Source organism: Magallana gigas, chromosome 7 (assembly GCF_963853765.1).
Source record: "Magallana gigas chromosome 7, xbMagGiga1.1, whole genome shotgun sequence".
Lineage (NCBI taxonomy): Eukaryota > Metazoa > Mollusca > Bivalvia > Ostreida > Ostreidae > Magallana > Magallana gigas.
Genome location: NC_088859.1, coordinates 43469443 through 43488393, shown reverse-complemented (window position 1 = coordinate 43488393; position 18951 = coordinate 43469443). Strand labels below are relative to the sequence as shown.

The following is an 18951-nucleotide window of genomic DNA, read 5'->3' as shown; positions in this document are numbered from 1 at the left end:
GGGTAAACTTGGCATTAAGCTTGGATGAAGATTTGTTCTTTCATATGAAGTATACCTCATTCCAAAATACAGAACATTTGTGTGGGGTGTTGCATCAATAACCAATTAGCCAGTAATATAAAAACTCCTTATACATGATTGTACTTCAAAATTTTTAAACCCACAACCACTGGAGCCAGGAAAGGCTTTTATAGGTGCAATGGATAAATAGACAAATAAAAGGTTCTGGTAGATTTACACCTTTATCAAACAAAACACTCAACATGCTGTGAAAATAGTTTTGGTACTGTAAATAATTTCCCCCAAGCAATACCCTTGGAAAAAGTTATTCTTTTTTTCTTCTTTTTTTTTTTGGGGGGGGGTCTTATATATCTACCCCCCCCCCCCCCCCCCCACACACACACACACATTTCAAATTTATGATTAGAGCACTGTCAATTTTTATTATGTTCACTTTAATATACAGAACTACAAAACTATAAGAAATACTTGATTTTTTTTTTCAACATTTCTTTATTTGACAGGAGGGAAAAAACCTCTTAGCATTAATGTAAGTCCATCAACAACAGATGTGTATACTCTTTTTAAGGTAGGATATCTTGTTTCTTGTAAGAACAAATCTTCATATTCTGGTAAAATTTCATTATCTTTAAAAACTCGATTCTTCACCAAATTTCTTTCGACCACTTGGTTGTATCCTAGGAGTGCTCCAACCCCACACTGCAGAAAAACGTTAATCAACAGAAGTCGGTAATATCTTTTACTCTTCCTGAGGCTGAATCCCAGGAAAAAATTCTTCATTTGAATTCCAATATGCTTTGAGAAAGTCAGTCCCAATTTTCTCCCCTTTGCCCAGTTAGAACCAATGAAAGGATAAGAAGCAGTAATAACAGGAATGACAGACCCATACATCAACTGAATCTTGGTGCTTAACATAATGGCCTGATTTTCACTCAATTTCCCTGATGTAGTTGGTAGAGTCACTGCATGTTTTTGTTCATAATCTGTGAAATAATATAAAAGGCCCGCATTTGGTACAACAAAAATGGCCATGGTAAGACTGTGGAAACGACAGGCAGTAAATCTGTACCAGGTGATTGATGACGCTGTGAAGCCTATCGCCGAGCAAACTCCTGCTATAAAGGGTCCATGCCGCAGCGTTGTGCTGTAAAATATAAAATACACTACAGTCTACCAAATCCTTGATATGATACGAAAAGTGACATTGATGCCCATATCTGGAATAAGGAAATACATATTGAAAATAAATTACTAGACATGAAATCAAACCTAGAAACCAGAATTTCTAGCAAGTAGCTCTCCCACTGAGCTATCCATGCTGATACACATGTATCAATTTTCCCAACTACAGAAGATAGACTATAGTATATCATAAAGTAATGAATAATAAGATGTTTTTTGCTCTTATTTAGTAATAAGATTAACTACCTCAATAGACAGTTTTACATAAATCTACATTAAGCATATATCGGACCTTTGCAAATTAGTATAATTTTATTTGTATATGTACTATAGCTGACGATATTATGTTTTTTATTATAATCATATAAAGTCTATACTTGGAAGTAGTTTATTATAGTTCCAGTAACTGAGTGGAAGAAGACTTACGTTTGGTTTTTAATTTTCAAATACTCCTCGGTCATCGTTGTGTCAGCTTTTGGAGAAGTTTTTCGCACTTTTACTTCACTCATTTCTCTAGTTTTCTTCTCTTAATTTTCCTACAAAATTTTTATTTTATAAGTTATTTAACCCACCATCTGTGCCGAATTTCCTCTACAGTTCGAGTTTCCTCTCAACATGCCCTCAACAAGCACAAGAATGTCCATTTGTACATAACTCTGTACAACAAAAGTTCATATCGTTATAAAAAAATTCATGACTTATAAACAGTTATTATTACAATTACATTTTAAACAAATATAAGTTCGCCAAACAATTAGAAATAGGAGATTATCGTTATTTTACCTGCGAAAGGACAAATAAACTGGTCTTGTGGAGGGACCATGAACTAGTTTTCCACAGAAGCAAAGGGTAAAAGTAGAAATTATAACATGAGGGTTTTGGGAGTTACTGGTTTGTTGTTGTTGTTTGTTTTTTGTTTATTGTATTTGGTGAGCATGCAAACAATTAAGTGATAGGTAGAAAATTAACAATAGAATTGGAAATGGAAGTTATATATACAATACAGTACGCGTCCCCCCCCCCCCTCTTCCCATGGACTATTTCCTTTATCTTTTCTTTTCCTTTTTTTTTTTTCCTTTTTTTTTATGCTTGTCAAGATTTTTTGGATGAGTATGCCCTTTTCAAAAACGATGCTATGTGTCTGTAAAATGAAGGGTCACATCCTCTAATAAGGGGAGATAATAAAGAATAATTACATTCCATGGTATGTTTCCAAAATCATCCTTTCAAAAACCATTTTGCCAGAAAAGCTGAAACTTACAATTGTGGAAGCATCCTCAGGAAGTGTAGATTAAGTTTGTTCAAATCATGACCTCCGCATGGACAATACTTGAGCCTCACAAGGGGTTCAAAGTTTATTGTAAGTTTAAATATAAATGTGCAAACACGGCAATGCTCAATATGTGATATGACAATTAAATCATCCTGTTACAATAGGGATTGAATGTTTAAGATAAGAATATCTGGGAAAAATAAAAATCTTCTTATATAGGATCTATTCTATTACTTATCCAGATATTGTGTACGCGACTCCGAAAATGGAGCTTGTTTCTTAGGTTGGCGATCTCCATGAGCCTTTTTTAAAGGATTTTTTTTTGGCTTGAACTTATATTAATAAAAATAATTCAGTGTTACACACCCAACACATTATTTGCCTATAGAAATATAAAGTTTCATGGAAGCTGTTTAACAGGCAATTGTGCATCTTCGATCCAAAATCAGATATTCTGTCGTTAAAAAAACTCGTGTAATATATACTTGTACACGGTTTTTTATTTTAGAAACATAGTGCGTATCACTTTTTGGCGATCTAACCTTATTTTAACAATAAAATGCTTTGTTTGGTGCTTCATGTGGTTATGAAAGTATAGCTATAGTATTGCAGAAAAATACATAACCCGGGTATCATACACATATGATCCAATTATATTTATTTTCCATTCAAAAATTAAAAGATGCATAAAGATAATATTTTTTAATCAGAAAGAATTCTGATATACTAGTAATCTGATACCAAAAATAACATCCATTTTCTGATTTCCAAAATCGGGTTTGATATCAAAAATATATCCTTTATATATTATCTTCAGATATTAGAAATTCGGTTTTTTGATATCAAAAATTCTAGCCGATTTCTTGGTATCAAAAATTATATTTTTTTATTTCAAAAACTCAAATAAGATGGCGAATAAATTTCACATATATAGTGAATACTCCCTTGACCCAAAAGTAAATCGATCTACAAAGCCCAATTTGCATTCTAGAAAAAAAATATTAAAAAATTTATTAAATTTAAGAATTTTAATAATAAGTCATCTTGATAATTCTGGTCTCATCTATCAAAAGCACTGACTACACGCCTTATATTGCCGGTTTTTTATGCGTCGCAATAACTTTTCAGGGTCCCCTCAAAATCCACAGCAAATGTCAAAGAAATCAAACACTTTATTATTCTTTATATATGCATCCATAGGTTTGAAAAATTTCTGACGAGACTAGTTACACAGATTGCATCACAGGGAGCATTCATTAAGTTGATATTATGTAATGTAAGTCTTATTTTTTATATTAAAATTCGATTTTCAGATATCAGGAAATACATATGATTTTTTTATATCAGAAAATCATACTCTGATATCAAGAATTTGATATTTTGATATCAATAAATAACTTTTATATAATTTTTGATATAAAAAAAAATTGATTTTGTGATGTCAGAAAATCATTTTTTGATGTCACAAACTCGAATTTCTGACACCAAAGAATTATATTTTGATATCAATAAATCGAATTATTGATATTAAATTTTTTTATATCAGAAAATACATCAAAAATATTAAACGGTGCCAAATAGTATTTTGCATCCTGAGGAGGATAATTGGAAATAAGTTCATTTAGTGCATCTGAGAATTTTATCAAATCCATTGCTATAATAAGGTTTCTTCGATAATCATTATACAAAGAACAATGTAATTGTAATGAAATAAAATAAAATAGAATAAAATAAAATTCATTTGCTACACTATTTTCAGAGCAAAAGGCCTCAACATGTTCACATGATATCTACCCATCTCTATTCTTAATGTTAATTTTCCATTTTTAAACTAAGCCAAATATTTCGGCATATCCAGGACTAAATGAAATCGACATTTGTAAGTTTGTTGTTTCGCTTTAAAAGCACAATTTGCATTTGTGAAATATTCATTGTTTGCGTAGCTGGCCATTTTTAAATGTTTTGCTGACCTAGTACCTATATGTTTGATCTTTTACACTTTGAAGTGTAAAATTCACAATTTAATCTGTAAAATTCACACTTTAATCTATAAATTTTTCACTTTAATCTGTAAAATTTACAAGTTAAAGCGTAAATTATACAGATTAAATTGTGAATTTTACAAATTAATGTGAATTTTACACTTCAAAGTGTAAATTTTACAGATTAAAGTGTGAATTTTATACTTTTTAAAAGTGTAAATTTTACAGATTAAAATGTAAAATTTACAGAATAAAGTGTAAATGTTACAGATTAAATTGTAAAATGTACAGATTAAAGTGTAATGTCTTTTGTTTTACACTATTTGAATTGATAGGTTCTCATGCTCGATCACCACGAGAGCAAATGAAAACGTCAATACATTACAGGTGATTGATAACAGTAAAACAAAGTTTAAAAAATAAACAACTTTATTTGTACTTACATAACTGCTATAACAAGCGGAAGCGGAAAAACAATTTTAATTTGAGATTTTACAGTGTATCTTGAATAATATGCATCATGCACTGATTTGTCAGATAGGTCTGTCTAAGAACACCTACTACTCATGTCCAATTCATTGCTCTCTATCTCGATTATGAACAAATTAATTAATGGCCAGGTCAAAAGTTCGACATTTGTGATGAGAGATTAACACGGCCAATAATCATAAATCTTTAGACATTAGTCTACCTCCAGAGGTGAGAAGCAATCAATGCTCAAGTACAGACGTGTTCTAAAGCAACGAGTAGATTTCATAACACGGTAAAAGTCTAAATGACTTACAATATTATCATTTTTTTTAAAATTATAAATGTTTTTCAGCGTTATATTCTCTAGTAAAAACTTATCTTATTAATAGGTATGGATATGTAATGTTTAATGAGAGAACAGTTTTTATTTGTCTTGGTCATTGGACCAATGATTCCCGCCTCTATAATCTTTAGCAAGCTGACACAACATGAAATAAAGCTCTGATAAATATCAAACATGTTAAGATTATTTCAACCATTCTACTTCCGTGCTGGGGAAAACCAGACCATTATACCAAACATTTTTTAGGTAAAAATCGAGCCATTATCAATGATGACAGTTTTATGAAAAACTTTCCTCTAGATTTGGAAAAATGAAACGCACATGTACACCTCAATGAATAGAAATGATATCGAAACATAGCCCAGGTGAGATACTATACATGCTGGTATAATTAATTTATTATTTGCTTGTTCATGCTTTCTTTAGTGCCTTTAATGTTTGACTGACTTTTATGCATGGTTTAATTTTTGAAATACTTACTGATTTTTGAAAGCATTTTTGAAAGGCGCCTTTTCTGGGAGTATTAACGACAAGCTGATCTTGTTAAATGATACCTGTGTTATTTCCAAAGATCTGCAATCATTATTTATCAAATACTCAAACTGGGAGTAATCCCAAAGGAGAGCAAACTCCATCAGCTCGTACCCCTCCTCTCTATATGATATGGGCCTTGTATGGCCTCCTGGATTGAATATCACCAATTTACTGTAATTCTTTGCTTTCTTTGTACCGATATACATGTGACTATGAGGAATTTCTTTTACAACAATGTAGCTGTATGAATTTATTTATACAAGAATAAAACTGTAAAAATCAATATCCCCTGTATCTATTTGGAATACATTTCTAACCGTTTGTTCCCGTTTTGCACACATTTGAAAATTGCGTATCGAAAAAATGTGTGCGAAATGGGAATTTGACCAGGTGAGATAATTGCTTAATTGCTATAGTCTGTATTACAGTTCCTCAGAAGGGAATTGGTAATGATATAAATAAAACATATCTACTCGCAATTGATATTTACATTTATTTTATGTTGCAATATAAGTTGCATAAAAGCCCATTTACTTAATAATTGACATCTATGTTCTTGAATTTAATTTCAAACATCAAATTGGTCATAAACATTTTAATTTATTTCTTTAAACAATGAAATAACTGCAAAACTTTTGTACATGTAGTGTTCTTGGTACTTGAAAATATAGTCACCTTAATACCTGATGCAAAAAATAAATAATGATGATAATTTACGTTTGGGTGAACATTCTATACAAGATAATACGTCCAGCTTGGATGAGGGGTAATCTTTAATGAGATATGGTCATTTGATTATATTTTGAATCGCATCGCGTTTCTTGTTTTCGTCCGTTTGAAGTGTCGCTATGCAATGTACAAAACAAATGAAACTACCCTAAAGTCATAAGATATCTGCAACAAGTTAGAAGAGAATATCATATCTTAATATTTAATTTTTAATGATTTTGTGGACATTAATGGAGGAAATTTGTCTATTGAAAATACTGGACTGAGAACTATCGTCAAATACGGTACTTCAAGGATTGACATATTTTGTGACAAAGATCTGTTTCCTTACATAATCTCCTTTCTGTTTATGTAAAACAACCGATTATAAACTTGCGTTTTATATGCAACTAGGTTGTAAAAAGAGATTCGGCGAACCCCAAATGACTGTAGTTCTCCCCTTCATTCTATAATCATTCATTGAAACAGCTTTCAAATAGCTTGGGACCGACGAATTTTCCTCAATTCATTCATTTTTTTATATTTAAGAATAAAAATATCATTCTTTTTATTTTATCAAATAAAAAGTTTCAGATAGTTATTAATCATAAAACACATCAAAATATCTATATTCTTCTTGTTTCATCGTTAATGCGCTGATAAAACACAGGTAAAAATCGATCTAGGTAAAAACTTGGTTTGAAAGCAGACTATAATTGCTATCACAACACAGATCACACAGTTGTTTCTATATACCCAATAATCAAAAGTGTGCAAAACGGGAACACACCATTTCTAAAAAGACAGTCTTCTGTGAAGTTTCCAGCTCCTGATGCCAGTTGATGTAATATTGCGTCAAATATGTCATGCAATTCAAAAAGAGGAAATTAAATAGAGCTGGACTGAAATTTACGAAAACTTCGAAGGAGGGTATTTTTTCCCCCAACAATACATGAAAGAAATGTTTCCATTCCAAAAATATATATGCAATATATATTTTTTGCGGTAAAGTAAGTGAGAAAAACTTGGCTACACTGTAATTATTCTGAAGTCCAGCATTCAGTGTCAGGACAAAGCTGCGATGCGACCATTTTGACCTACATTTTGCAAATACATAATGTATTTAGGGTCAATATTCATGACCCAGTGAAGCTTCCGGTGAAATAGACCCATTGAAATTGCCTTAATTAAATGTTAAAGCTAACATATGTATACTCAATGCTGAGAATTTACATTCATTATTTATCACTAATTCACAGCTGTCTATTCATTTTACGTCTGTATGACTTGCTGTATGCTCGATTTGCTTTCATACAATTAAATAAATACCGTACTTTCATTAGCCTTTGTATTTGTACTGGTTTATAAAGCTCGATATGAAGTCGTATTGGGTTTGTAGGAATACAAGTAAGTGATTCGATGACTCTACATGTCATTTAGAAATTATTGATTCTGATCAATATTTACAACGCATAATTACTTCTCTTGGTAAACAGTATTGTTGTCGTTATTCTATAGAAAAGTGCACATTATTTCATCAAATCTAGGTGTATTATCTGCGTTATCTTTGATGGTCTCCACCATGAGGTGGGGTTCCAGAGCTAGATAGACATTTTCGTGGTGGTCACCGCTCCTGATCATTGATAAATAATAAAATTTTTAGCATTCTTAATACTACCTTCAGTGTTCATCAAGATGGAACTGGTCGCCACGCCCACTGAACTTGGTCGGTGTACAAGATCCTGTATACAGTGGAAACCTAGAAGTAAATGAACAAAAAAATTAATTAAATTCGTTCAGTTTCAAACACTTGATCACAGGTTTATTTTTTTATATCATGAAGGTTTGTCAGAAAGTTGATCTGGAAAAATTAATCTTTCGCTGAGCAGACTTGGTACGGAACAATGAGGTACCAAAATAATCATCACAAAAGAGAAGGCTTTGGTTCCAGTTAATTCCCTCGACAGTATGGGAACAATTCCTTGATTTCGAAGCCAGCAATCAAATGGCAAACTTGGAGGAGATAAAAATATGTCGATTTGCTAGCAGTATCAAAGGCTGTGGGGACACATCCTGTCCCTGAAGAACCCAGGCGGTCTCCCTGGATTTAGTAACGACAATCACACAGAGACACTTCTCCGCCAGGTTCTTAACTGAAATGAAGTCACATTTACTTAATGAACCCAGAGTCGTACTGTAGAAGAAATTCTACTTTACCATATAGTTCTAGATATATTTCATGAACTACAAAAGAATTGAAATAATAATTTAGGATGTATGAGATTAAAACAATACCATCCTCTTTTACTTATGCTATATATATACAATGTCGTTCTCTGTATCTGTGTTGTTCAGATTCTTCCTTGCTATATTGGAATCATATAGGACCCCTGTGAATAATTAAAATTGCTTAAAGGATCATGGTCACGATTTTGGTCAAAATTATTTTTCCGATTTGAATAATTACAATGCTTCAGTGAGGCATTCTTAATAGGCAAACAAAATTGAGTGTCATTTGTTGAGTTATAAGCGAGTTACAGAGCTTACAATTCTTTGACATGTAAACAAAGCTTTTGTTTACATTTTGAATGTTGAAGTAAAAGAAGATGGGTGGATTAGGCGTGTAAAATGCCCATACATGGTTGGACAAGCTACTGAAAAATTAAAGTATCAATAAATCTGATATTTAAAAAAAAAAAAAACCATTTAAAACAATATATATTTAACATATCATTGATTTGTAGCCTATAAATATTTTCAATACTTGGAATATGTTGACTTAAACAGGCGTATACGTATCAAAACCTGCAAAAAGTGTCATTTATTAGAACTTCAAGGCATTTTCTTTCATGGAGTGGATCTGTGCTCCATATTTTTCTCATAAACTCAATATGGTCTAATGGAAAACGAACCGATTTCAGTCAACAAAAATGTGGAGAGATGACCCATTATACATTAAAAATATTATTTTGTGTCCCAACACTTGAACGTATTGAAAAAATAATACAAGTCCGTAAATTCGTGGATAAAGTAACAATAATATGTACACAGCGTACTTTACTGTGTCTGAAGTGGCTCAGTGGTTAGAGCACCTGACATAAACTAACCTTATATATATCTAGGGTTTTTATGTTAGGTTCGATACCGCCTAAATTTAAGACAATATATTTTTTCTAATCGTTTGTTAATATTAAAAAAAAAACTGAATATAGTTAGAAATTGTGCTTTTGCAAACTTGTATTATAATAAATTGGAATGGATTTAATTGGGAAAAAATAAATTCAAAATGTATTTCACGACTGAACCGAATGGGCATTGGCGCTATCTTATCCCCCTATCTTCTTTCAAATTTAAACCTAAAATGAATGTGTTAAACGTTAGGAACTGTTTATCTATGCTTAAAATGAATAAGAAGATAGAAAAATCAGCTTGAAAAAGGTTTTTAATTGGTAAATTGAACCTTTGTAAACAAAAACAGGGCATGAGCCTTGTTTACATGACACAGATTTGTGAGCTCTGTATCTTGCTTAAAACTTAAAGACTGACTCTAGAATTTCATTTGATAATTATAAATGCATTTATAAAGCATTGTAAATAATAAAAATAGAAAAATAGAATTTGACGAAAATCGTGACCAGGCCCCTTTAAGCATTGAAATATCGTTGGTCCTATAATACACCAGGCCTTGCAAACAAATTGTATACCGCGCGTTAGCATGGTATGATATTTTGTCTGCATGTCCTGGTGTTTAATAGAACCGATGATATGCAAAATTAAGCATTCAATGCTTATATTTATGTATAGATATATATATTGAAATGTTTAATTGTATGAAATATTTTTGTATCATAGCTTTAAAGCCATTACATATCCGCTCTTTGTCAGTAATATGAATAACAGATGAAACAACTATAAATTAAACGTGTTATTTTGTGCGCTTCCGCGGCTAAAAATATAGTGCCAAAAACTTTGCTAGAAAAACTCTTTTTGCGATCGAAAATGTATGATTTAAGGATTATTTTTCAAAAGTGCTTATCAAAATGGTTTATGTTAGTTTTATTTAATCGAACATATATAGATATATTCAAAATGCGTGATGACGTTTACTTATTCCCATATACCGTGTGTGTAGAGCGGCCCAGTCCTTCTAGTTGCAATTAAGAGCATACGTCTTACTGTTTCCATTGATTACATATACAAAAAGTTTTTGAATCATCATGAATCAATGGTAGACTGAAGTTGAGGAAAAAATTGCCCCCTCCCCTTCCCTTCCACAACCTCGGCGGCGGAAAGGGCTTAAAAGATGTTAATGCAAAACAAACAAGTAATCTTTTAAAAAATACTGAAATTATAAAAGAGAGAAGCTAAAAACAAATTCGACAGACTTGTTTACAAATTTAAAAAAAACTTCCTTTAAAGCTTGTAGATATAAATCTTAGCAAATAAAAAATCAGACTTTTTACATGTTTAAAGGTCACTTTATTTCATGAGTGATTAATTATCCAATTAGACGACATTTGTTGATGCACTTGTAAATGTTGCTGCTTATTGTCCTGAAACGTCAAAAACCATATAAAAAATACGCAACGTCACATGGTGTTTCAATAAATATAAGTAATAAAATAAAGTTTGAATGGAAAATCTTCTCAAAATTAGCAACTTTGGCATCACGAAGTCTATAAACGCGATTCCGAAATTGGTCCACGTGGATGCCACAATAATACAAGGTATGTAACGATGAAATACAGGACGTTGCTGAAGGTCAAGAAATCAATTCATCCTCTCTAGTTTAAGCAACGAATTTGAAAGACTGACCGGGTTGAAAAGTTCTTACAAGTTTCTGGGTTTTCATAGCTCAATAATCAACCATTATGACAGAAATATCTTCGAGACTCTGTTTACTAGAACTAACTCTGTTCTTTGGGTATTTTCGGCCTCGAAGATACAGCTCCACTAGACAACAGATGACCGAAATAAATATAAATCCACTATACACAATGAATATTCCACTTGTACTTTTAAATTCCAGTTCAGTGGCAGTATTTGCCGAGTGACAAGAATGTTTATCCCACCATATCTTCTTGTATTTATCCACTATGCCATTTTGGACCATTTTGAGCATGCTGAAAAATAAACATACTAATGACTGGTTGGTATTAAACAGTGTTTTTACAAATTGGTAATAATTCCATTACATTTTTGTCAAAATCATAGAACCATAAAACCATTTTTATTACTTGATATTGGTAATACCGGTATTCCATGAAAAAAAATATACTCAATGTATATATTTGCCAAAATTTTGGCAAAAAACGTTGTTTTTAATTTGTCATTATAATCAGTCTGATGATGACCACAAAAGCAAAACCTACTGTTTATTGAAAGCCTCTTTAAACTCTGCGTTTTTCCTTATAACGAACGAGAGCTCTGCTTTATGGAACGTTTCATCCGCCATTTCTAGATTCTTGCAGTCTTTCATAGCTTTGAATCTGGCTTCCGATTCATCAGTCATGTAAGCATAGTTACCTTTGACGATCATCTCATACCCTTCATCGGGAGATATTATTTTAGGCATATCTCTCATCATGTCCCAAATCTTCTTATAGATTCCTCCTTCAGCTTTCTGTGAAAGTCGATATATATTAACCATAATATTCTGTTGTGAAAGATTTTATATGTATCATTGGAACTTTACGATCTCACTATTAAAAAACCCCATATATTTCTAATAAAATAGATCGAGTTAATCTGACTTTGAGAACAATATTTACTGTGAAATCATTTTAGTTTAAACTGGTTGGCTGGTCAACAAATGTTCCATTAAATCTACAAATGTACTTTAAATATTAGATTTTTAAAAAAAAAATTAAAGATTTTTTCGGATTTTTAAAACTATAAACTAGTTTACGGAAAAAAATCAATATAATTATTTTAAATCTTAATCTCTGAAACTTTAATATTTTCCTATGTCTTTATAACTTTAACCTATGAAATTTGAATATTTTCCTATATCCTTAAAACTTTAACCTATGAAATTTGAATATTTTCCTCCTTTTTTTTTATATAACTTTAACCTATGAAATTTGAATATTTTCCTTTATTTTTTTAACTTTAACCTATAAAATTCAGTTATTTTCTTATATCTTTATATCTTTAATCTATGAAATTTGAATATTTTCCTATATCTTTATAACTTTAACCTATGAAATTGGAATATTTTCCTATATCTTTATAACTTTAACCTATGAAATTTGATAATTTTCCTATATTTTTATATCTTTAACCTATGAAATTTGAAAATTTTCCTACATCTTTATAACTTTAACCTATGAAATTTGAATATTTTCCTATATCTTTATAACTTTAACCTATGAAATTTGGATATTTTCCTATATCTTTATAACTTAAACCTATGAAATTTGATTATTTTCCCATATCTTTATAACCTTAACCTATGAAATTTGAATATTTTCCTATATCTTTAACCTAATAGTATGAAATTTGAATATTTTCCTATATCTTTATAACTTAAACCTATGAAATTTGATTATTTTGCTCTTTTTTTTTTTACAACTTTAACCTATGAAATTTGAATATTGTCCTATATCTTTATAACTTTAACCTATAAAATTTGAATATTTTCCTATATCTTTATATCTTTAACCTATGAAATTTGAATATTTTCCTATATTTTTACACAGAGCTCTTCTTTTTAAGGAGACCAATATAAATTAAAAATGGCCTTCATCATCAAGCCTTCTTAAGGGCTTTCTAATTACCTCGAATAACGTGTGAAGATTGGTACCGTTCTTGATTAACGGTTTGTAAACAGATTGAGCTGCAAGTTCCTCCAAGTTCTTTATTGGTGCCTTTGCCAGGGATACTGTCAGAAAGGCAGCAAGGTTTGCCGTATACAGAGACATCACTATAATTGTAAAGATCCACCAGAATCCTATCACCAGCCGAGCGGGGGCAGACTTGGAAGATTTTTCTTCACCTATAAAATAAGTAAAACCAACACTGAACTTGGAACTTTTATTTTAAAGTCACAGAAAATAGCTGTTTAAAAATAGCTGTTAAAGCTTTTTGTTTTCATCAAGGAAATACTAGTATATTTCTAGTCCAAAAGCATGACATTCAGCTCATTTTTTAAAAATGAAAATAAATTCGATACTTCTTATAGCCTCAAAGTTTAATTTCTTTATGATGAAATTTGCCCTTAAATTAGGTGTTAAGGTACCTTGGGAGGGGCTCAATATTAATTCGGAAAAAGCGTTTCATCGTAAATACGTTTTGGTAAAACTTGGATAAGGAATGACTTATGATAACTGTTTAAACATGAATGAAAAGTAAAGTTAACCTTGTTGCAGAAAAGCCGAGAAAACCAACCAAAAGCTTGCAGATACTTTGTTGTGAAGTCCATTACTAAACGGACTAAGCTTCACTATAATTGACAACACTATTGCAGCAACAAATGCAGCTGCTCCGGTTGCAAGCCAAGAGTCGGTACCAAGCGAACTGAAGACCCGAAACATCTTATTAGCCTCGTTGTCAACCTTTCGCATTATAATACCGATCCCTTCTTCTTGGAAGGGATAGAGAAAGTCTACAACTTTTCTTCTGTCTGCTGTTATTGTTAATCCACCGACAGCTATATCAGCCTCCTAAAATATTATAGACAAAATACAAAAAATCATTTGTGAATATCTTGACCCGACAATCAAGGAATCGTTATCAACAATACACACCCCTCTCATGACCATTCCTATCATCCCTAAAGCATTTTTGTTATCATTTGTCGGGTTGCCATAGAGACCATCTACTGAATCCAGGAACTCGTATCTACAGAAAACAGATGTAAGAACTTTTATTTCGTAATATTTTATCAAACATTACTAAAAATGCTTATGAAACATTGGAAATGTCGATTTGGTATTACCTGAAGTTAAACTGCTTGGCGAATTCATTCAGCAGGTCGTATGTAAACCCGTAATAGTAGAAACTACCATTGCCTTTATCCACTCGCATTTGGAAAGGTTTTCCCTGAAACGATAAATAGTGTAAATGAAAGATGAATTGTTGAAAAGTAGCACAACCAAAATGGATTATAATTGCATTCTTTTGATTTAAAAAAAAAGCAATCAATTAACATCATGGGTTTTCAGTGCAACAAATAACATACCTCGACAGAAACGACTTTTAGCGTTTTATTGCCAAAGTCTTTGAAAATACATTTGTACAGGCGATCATCAACTACATGAAAGCTATGCGTATCTTGTGAATACCCTGCAACTTCTTCAAACGGAGTTTTGTCATCTTTGGTTGAACTAAAAACCCGAATTTGCGATTCCTTGTCCATTAATCCGGTTTCGTCTGAGGATCCCATCTACATTTTAATATATTCTTTTATACTTGTATATAAATGAATAAACGGGTAAAAAATTAATTTGAACGATTTAAAGTCTATGATATTTAATCAAACATACTAATACCATGTATTGCTTGAGGTTATCGCGAAGAAATGTTAAGTCTGTGACATTTCGTCCGTCACCGATAGAATCTAATCCTCGCTGAAATATTGATAGGGCTTCCGACAACAAATCCGCCACCGTCTGTTAATTAATGAAAACAATTAACAAATGAGTCACAGTTAGATATTCTAGAAGAAATTTTTATGGGGGGGGGGATTAAATGATAAAATCAAATCTTCAGTCAATCTTGACAACATGTATTATCTGCTAACTATTTTTTTAAATTTCACCTTTTCGTTTTAGATAAACAAAGGAATTTAAAATCAAAACAGTCGATATGCCATACAACAGCCGCATGTAATAATTTTTGACTGTTTTTCTTCTGAAAACGATTGATATTTGATCCATTTTTTCTGTACCAAAACAAAAATGAATTCACCCATACAGTACACGAAAGATAAAGATTTCAGTTGAAATATTATTTTCATTTTTCTTCTTAGTCAATATTTGCAAGTACGATTGCTTTTTGAAGCTAAAAAAACATTAATAGAATACATGTATATATGGTACAGCTTTTGAAGGAGTATAGTGGGTTTAATTAATGGCTCAACAAAAACCAAACAAAATTCACCAATCTGAATATAGAAAGTATTCTAGTCACCGTTTTGTTCTGTTGAAGACCCGAAGATATCAGAAGAACACAGCCTTCATGGATAGGCTTAAACAAACTGTTGTTCCACAACGCGTATGGGTCTACATTGAGAACCCAGAAGAAACTCCTGTTAAACATATCTAATGCCATTGCCTGAAAATAAACGGACAATGGCATAGTATTCATATTGATGTATACAAATATTTCATGAATAAGTGTCTGCTTAATACAAATTGTCTTCAATTTTTTTGTCCAGATGTAAAATACTGATAGTTTTAGTTTCACCCACAGGGAGTGATATCAGTCATTTTTAAAACTGTTTAAAAATTCATAACAAATAAATTTAGATTTTTATAGCAGAAATGAATTAATATTCACTAAGTAAGTTATCTATAATTAAAAAATAATTTTTTTTGCCGGAAGATTTCCCCACATACACATAAAAAATTGTAATGAAAACATTAATATTGATAATTTTTCATATTATAAATTCGTAAAGCCTATTAGAAGTGTGACAATGACGTAGGTTATTTTGCCGCTCTACGATAGAATGAAGAAATCGATTGTGTCTTGTACTATGACAATTAATTCGTTATGAAACCCTGATCTAAACTAAATTGCTTTAGTAACTTTTGTACGTACCAAACGTATTGATTGAAGTCATTAAAAATTTAATAGAAATTAATGACGTTGATTCTAGATCGATCATGTCTTGATAGAAAAGTCCATGGGGGTCATTGATGAATTGTTAACAATTTAATACTGCCGTCATACGGTCATAAAGAGAATAATTTATGCAAACTTGAAAAGGAAAAAATGTTATAGATTGTCTTGTCATTTCAACCCCTTTTCACCTTTTCGATTGAAGAATTAAAGACAAGCATGCAATTCAACTTTGATATATGCATAGTATGTATACATGTACTATCAAAATACTTAACTACCCAAAAGCATTCGTTCAATAACCTTAAATTACAGCCTATTACAAATTATTTAACAATGTACTCCATAGAACATTTCTTGGAAAGTAGAGTGTGTCCTTCTTCCTCAATTAACAAAATATGAAACTAATGATTTTGCCCAAAAAGGTTAATAAAAGCTATTCATGTCCAATAGCTTTATAGATAAATCTTATGAAAATGGCAGGAAGAGCATATGGATCGCACAGTAAGATTTCTGTGCATTGTCCCATTAAGTGGCTATTGTTCAGTTCGCATGTAAATTTCCATATCGCAGATATGATTCATATAACCTCATTTGTGGGTTATCTTGTATGATTTGAAAGCAGTCCAATTATTTACCTCGGACACAATGCCCAGCGTCCGTTCTTTGTCTGTAGCTACATAGATAACTTCCTCCAAATATAGCTCTGGGAATATTTCCAGCGTTAGATGTTGTCCTTCATGAAGAAATATGGCGTTGCTGGAAACATTCTTTTTTGTCAATAACACGATGAGTTCTTGAACGCAATAGGAGCCTATAAAAAAGATGTTGGACATTTTAAAGCTGTTGAGGCTATTCTAAATTCATGATACAGTATCAGATCAAATTACATTATTATACATTAAAACGTTAAAAATTCGTTGTAACTACAATTTTTAATTTTTGAATTTTAAAAAGGCTATTGATAGCTGTTCTCTCTCTCTCTCTCTCTCTCTCTCTCTCTCTCTCTCTCTCTCTCTCTATCTCTCTCTCTCTCCCCCAAAATATGATTACCCATGTACCCAGAATATATAGATAAAATAATTAACCGACGAAACGTCTGGTACCAACTTTGATCATATATAACCCTCAATAATTTTCCTTTCATAAGAAAACACAAATTTGTCTGTATTTTGCCTAAGTGATGATACTAAATTGTAATTGTAATTGTTTCACCTCATGTTGAAACGTACTTGTTGAGTCGTAAATGACATTGACATGCTCCCACTTCATGTGTAGAACTATGTCGATGAATTGTGAGTTTTGACTATGACAGTTTGGAAGCACGGACAGATGATGGTGGCCGTCATAGGTTTGTGGACAGACTTCATTATCAATGGTTATTAATGGAAGGTTCGTTGATGCGATTTGTTCCTGTAAGACTGCAGCAGTGGGGCAAGATGTGAAAGCGATGATTCCAATCACATCACTCTCGGAAAAGTTGGAAACTGAAATAGTGTACGATGATACCGATATAGATATCTTGATTCGTATACATTTTATAAGGAATATTTCCAAACATAAGATTTATCAGATTTTTTTGTACAGTATAAAATTGGATGCTTTCCTTGAACGAGGAGTATAAATTGCATGTGTTAATATTAAGGATTTTGATAAACGGGCAGGCGACATTCCTACCTTTCTGATACATTGACAAAGCGTCCGAATTGTCGACTTGATGCAATAGGTAATCCAGAACGGCAGTGACCTTTCCATTATTTAATGGTTTCTCAAAGTCAGTCCACTCGTCGCTCTGGTATATCACGCCTGCAAAAAGTGTTGTCTCTCCGCTTTTCAAAATTATGGTTTTAAAGGGAATATAGTTGGTATTTTTTTATTCTAGATAACATTCAAGTTCCTTGCACGGCTCAAGACCTTTCAGTTTACAATAAAAGTATTATAAACCTTAAATATTTATCACCGTTTTTAACAAAATGTTATTCAAACCAACCGTCAAGGGTCCAATACAACATTTCAAAAGAAAATTTATTTCAAACTGATATAAGCAGTTATAAGAAGAAAAAAAATTAAAACGTTCGGATGTTTCATTTTCTATTTTTTTTGGTTAAAATAATTAAATTTTGTTGCTTACCCACTGTCCAGTTGGCAGAAGATCTAATTGCTAGCACAAATAATATAAAGCCAGTGCTCTGTATCATTCTGAAGAACCATTGTTTGAACGATTTTAATGAAACAGTGTTCGCTGTTTGAATTCCATTTCACTAATATTCCGATCGGACTATCTCACCTACAATTTCCTGATTAACGATTTGGTTTATTTTTCAATTTTCGGTGTAACAGTGATAAACCAATAGTAGAGAATGAACGCCTTCTCATCAAATCAATAGAGTGAACTCACAAGGGGATTCAACTGTGTACCATTACAAAATTCAGAGCAAAACAATGAACTCTCAATTGGTATATAATATCAGTATTCCTTGCCTTGGGTGTTTGGAACGTTGTTATGTAAAATTAAACATTCTCTTTCTTTTAAATTGAAAATTGTCTTTTTATACGAGCGGTATTTAAAAATAAAAAAGCAAGGTAAAAAGTAACCATGGTAATTTAGAAACCAGTCTACAGGTTAAATGCTTCATTTCACATTGAAGTTG

The 18951-nt window shown here is 31.6% G+C and overlaps 1 protein-coding gene and 1 long non-coding RNA gene across 2 annotated transcripts; both read right to left on the bottom strand.

Annotated features, from left to right (window-relative positions):
* Positions 1-409: 409 nt before the first annotated feature.
* LOC105328905 (uncharacterized) lies at positions 410-2047 on the bottom strand. The gene is made up of 3 exons (XR_010708061.1): positions 1987-2047; positions 1630-1739; positions 410-1165 (listed from the first exon to the last, which is right to left on the bottom strand). It is a non-coding gene; the product is annotated as an uncharacterized lncRNA (long non-coding RNA).
* Positions 2048-10986: 8939 nt separating this feature from the next.
* LOC105328906 (glutamate receptor ionotropic, kainate glr-3) lies at positions 10987-18799 on the bottom strand. The gene is made up of 13 exons (XM_011429946.4): positions 18432-18799; positions 17978-18106; positions 17533-17787; positions 16939-17114; positions 15647-15790; positions 15007-15126; positions 14697-14900; positions 14454-14557; positions 14263-14356; positions 13875-14178; positions 13294-13511; positions 11887-12137; positions 10987-11637 (listed from the first exon to the last, which is right to left on the bottom strand). Exons 1-13 carry the CDS (start codon positions 18496-18498, stop codon positions 11370-11372), a joined length of 2334 nt encoding a protein of 777 aa, XP_011428248.3. The 5' UTR covers positions 18499-18799; the 3' UTR covers positions 10987-11369.
* Positions 18800-18951: the final 152 nt, after the last annotated feature.

Bases quoted from the DNA above. Each gene is read 5' to 3' on its own strand.
- LOC105328906 (XM_011429946.4), bottom strand. From the start codon at position 18,498: ATGATACAGAGCACTGGCTTTATATTATTTGTGCTAGCAATTAGATCT. The intron at 18,107-18,431 runs GTAAGCAACAAA...CACTTTTTGCAG, and splicing joins TTCTGCCAACTGGACAGTGG to GCGTGATATACCAGAGCGAC. The intron at 17,115-17,532 runs GTACGTTTCAAC...TCTTTTTTATAG, and splicing joins TGTCATTTACGACTCAACAA to GCTCCTATTGCGTTCAAGAA.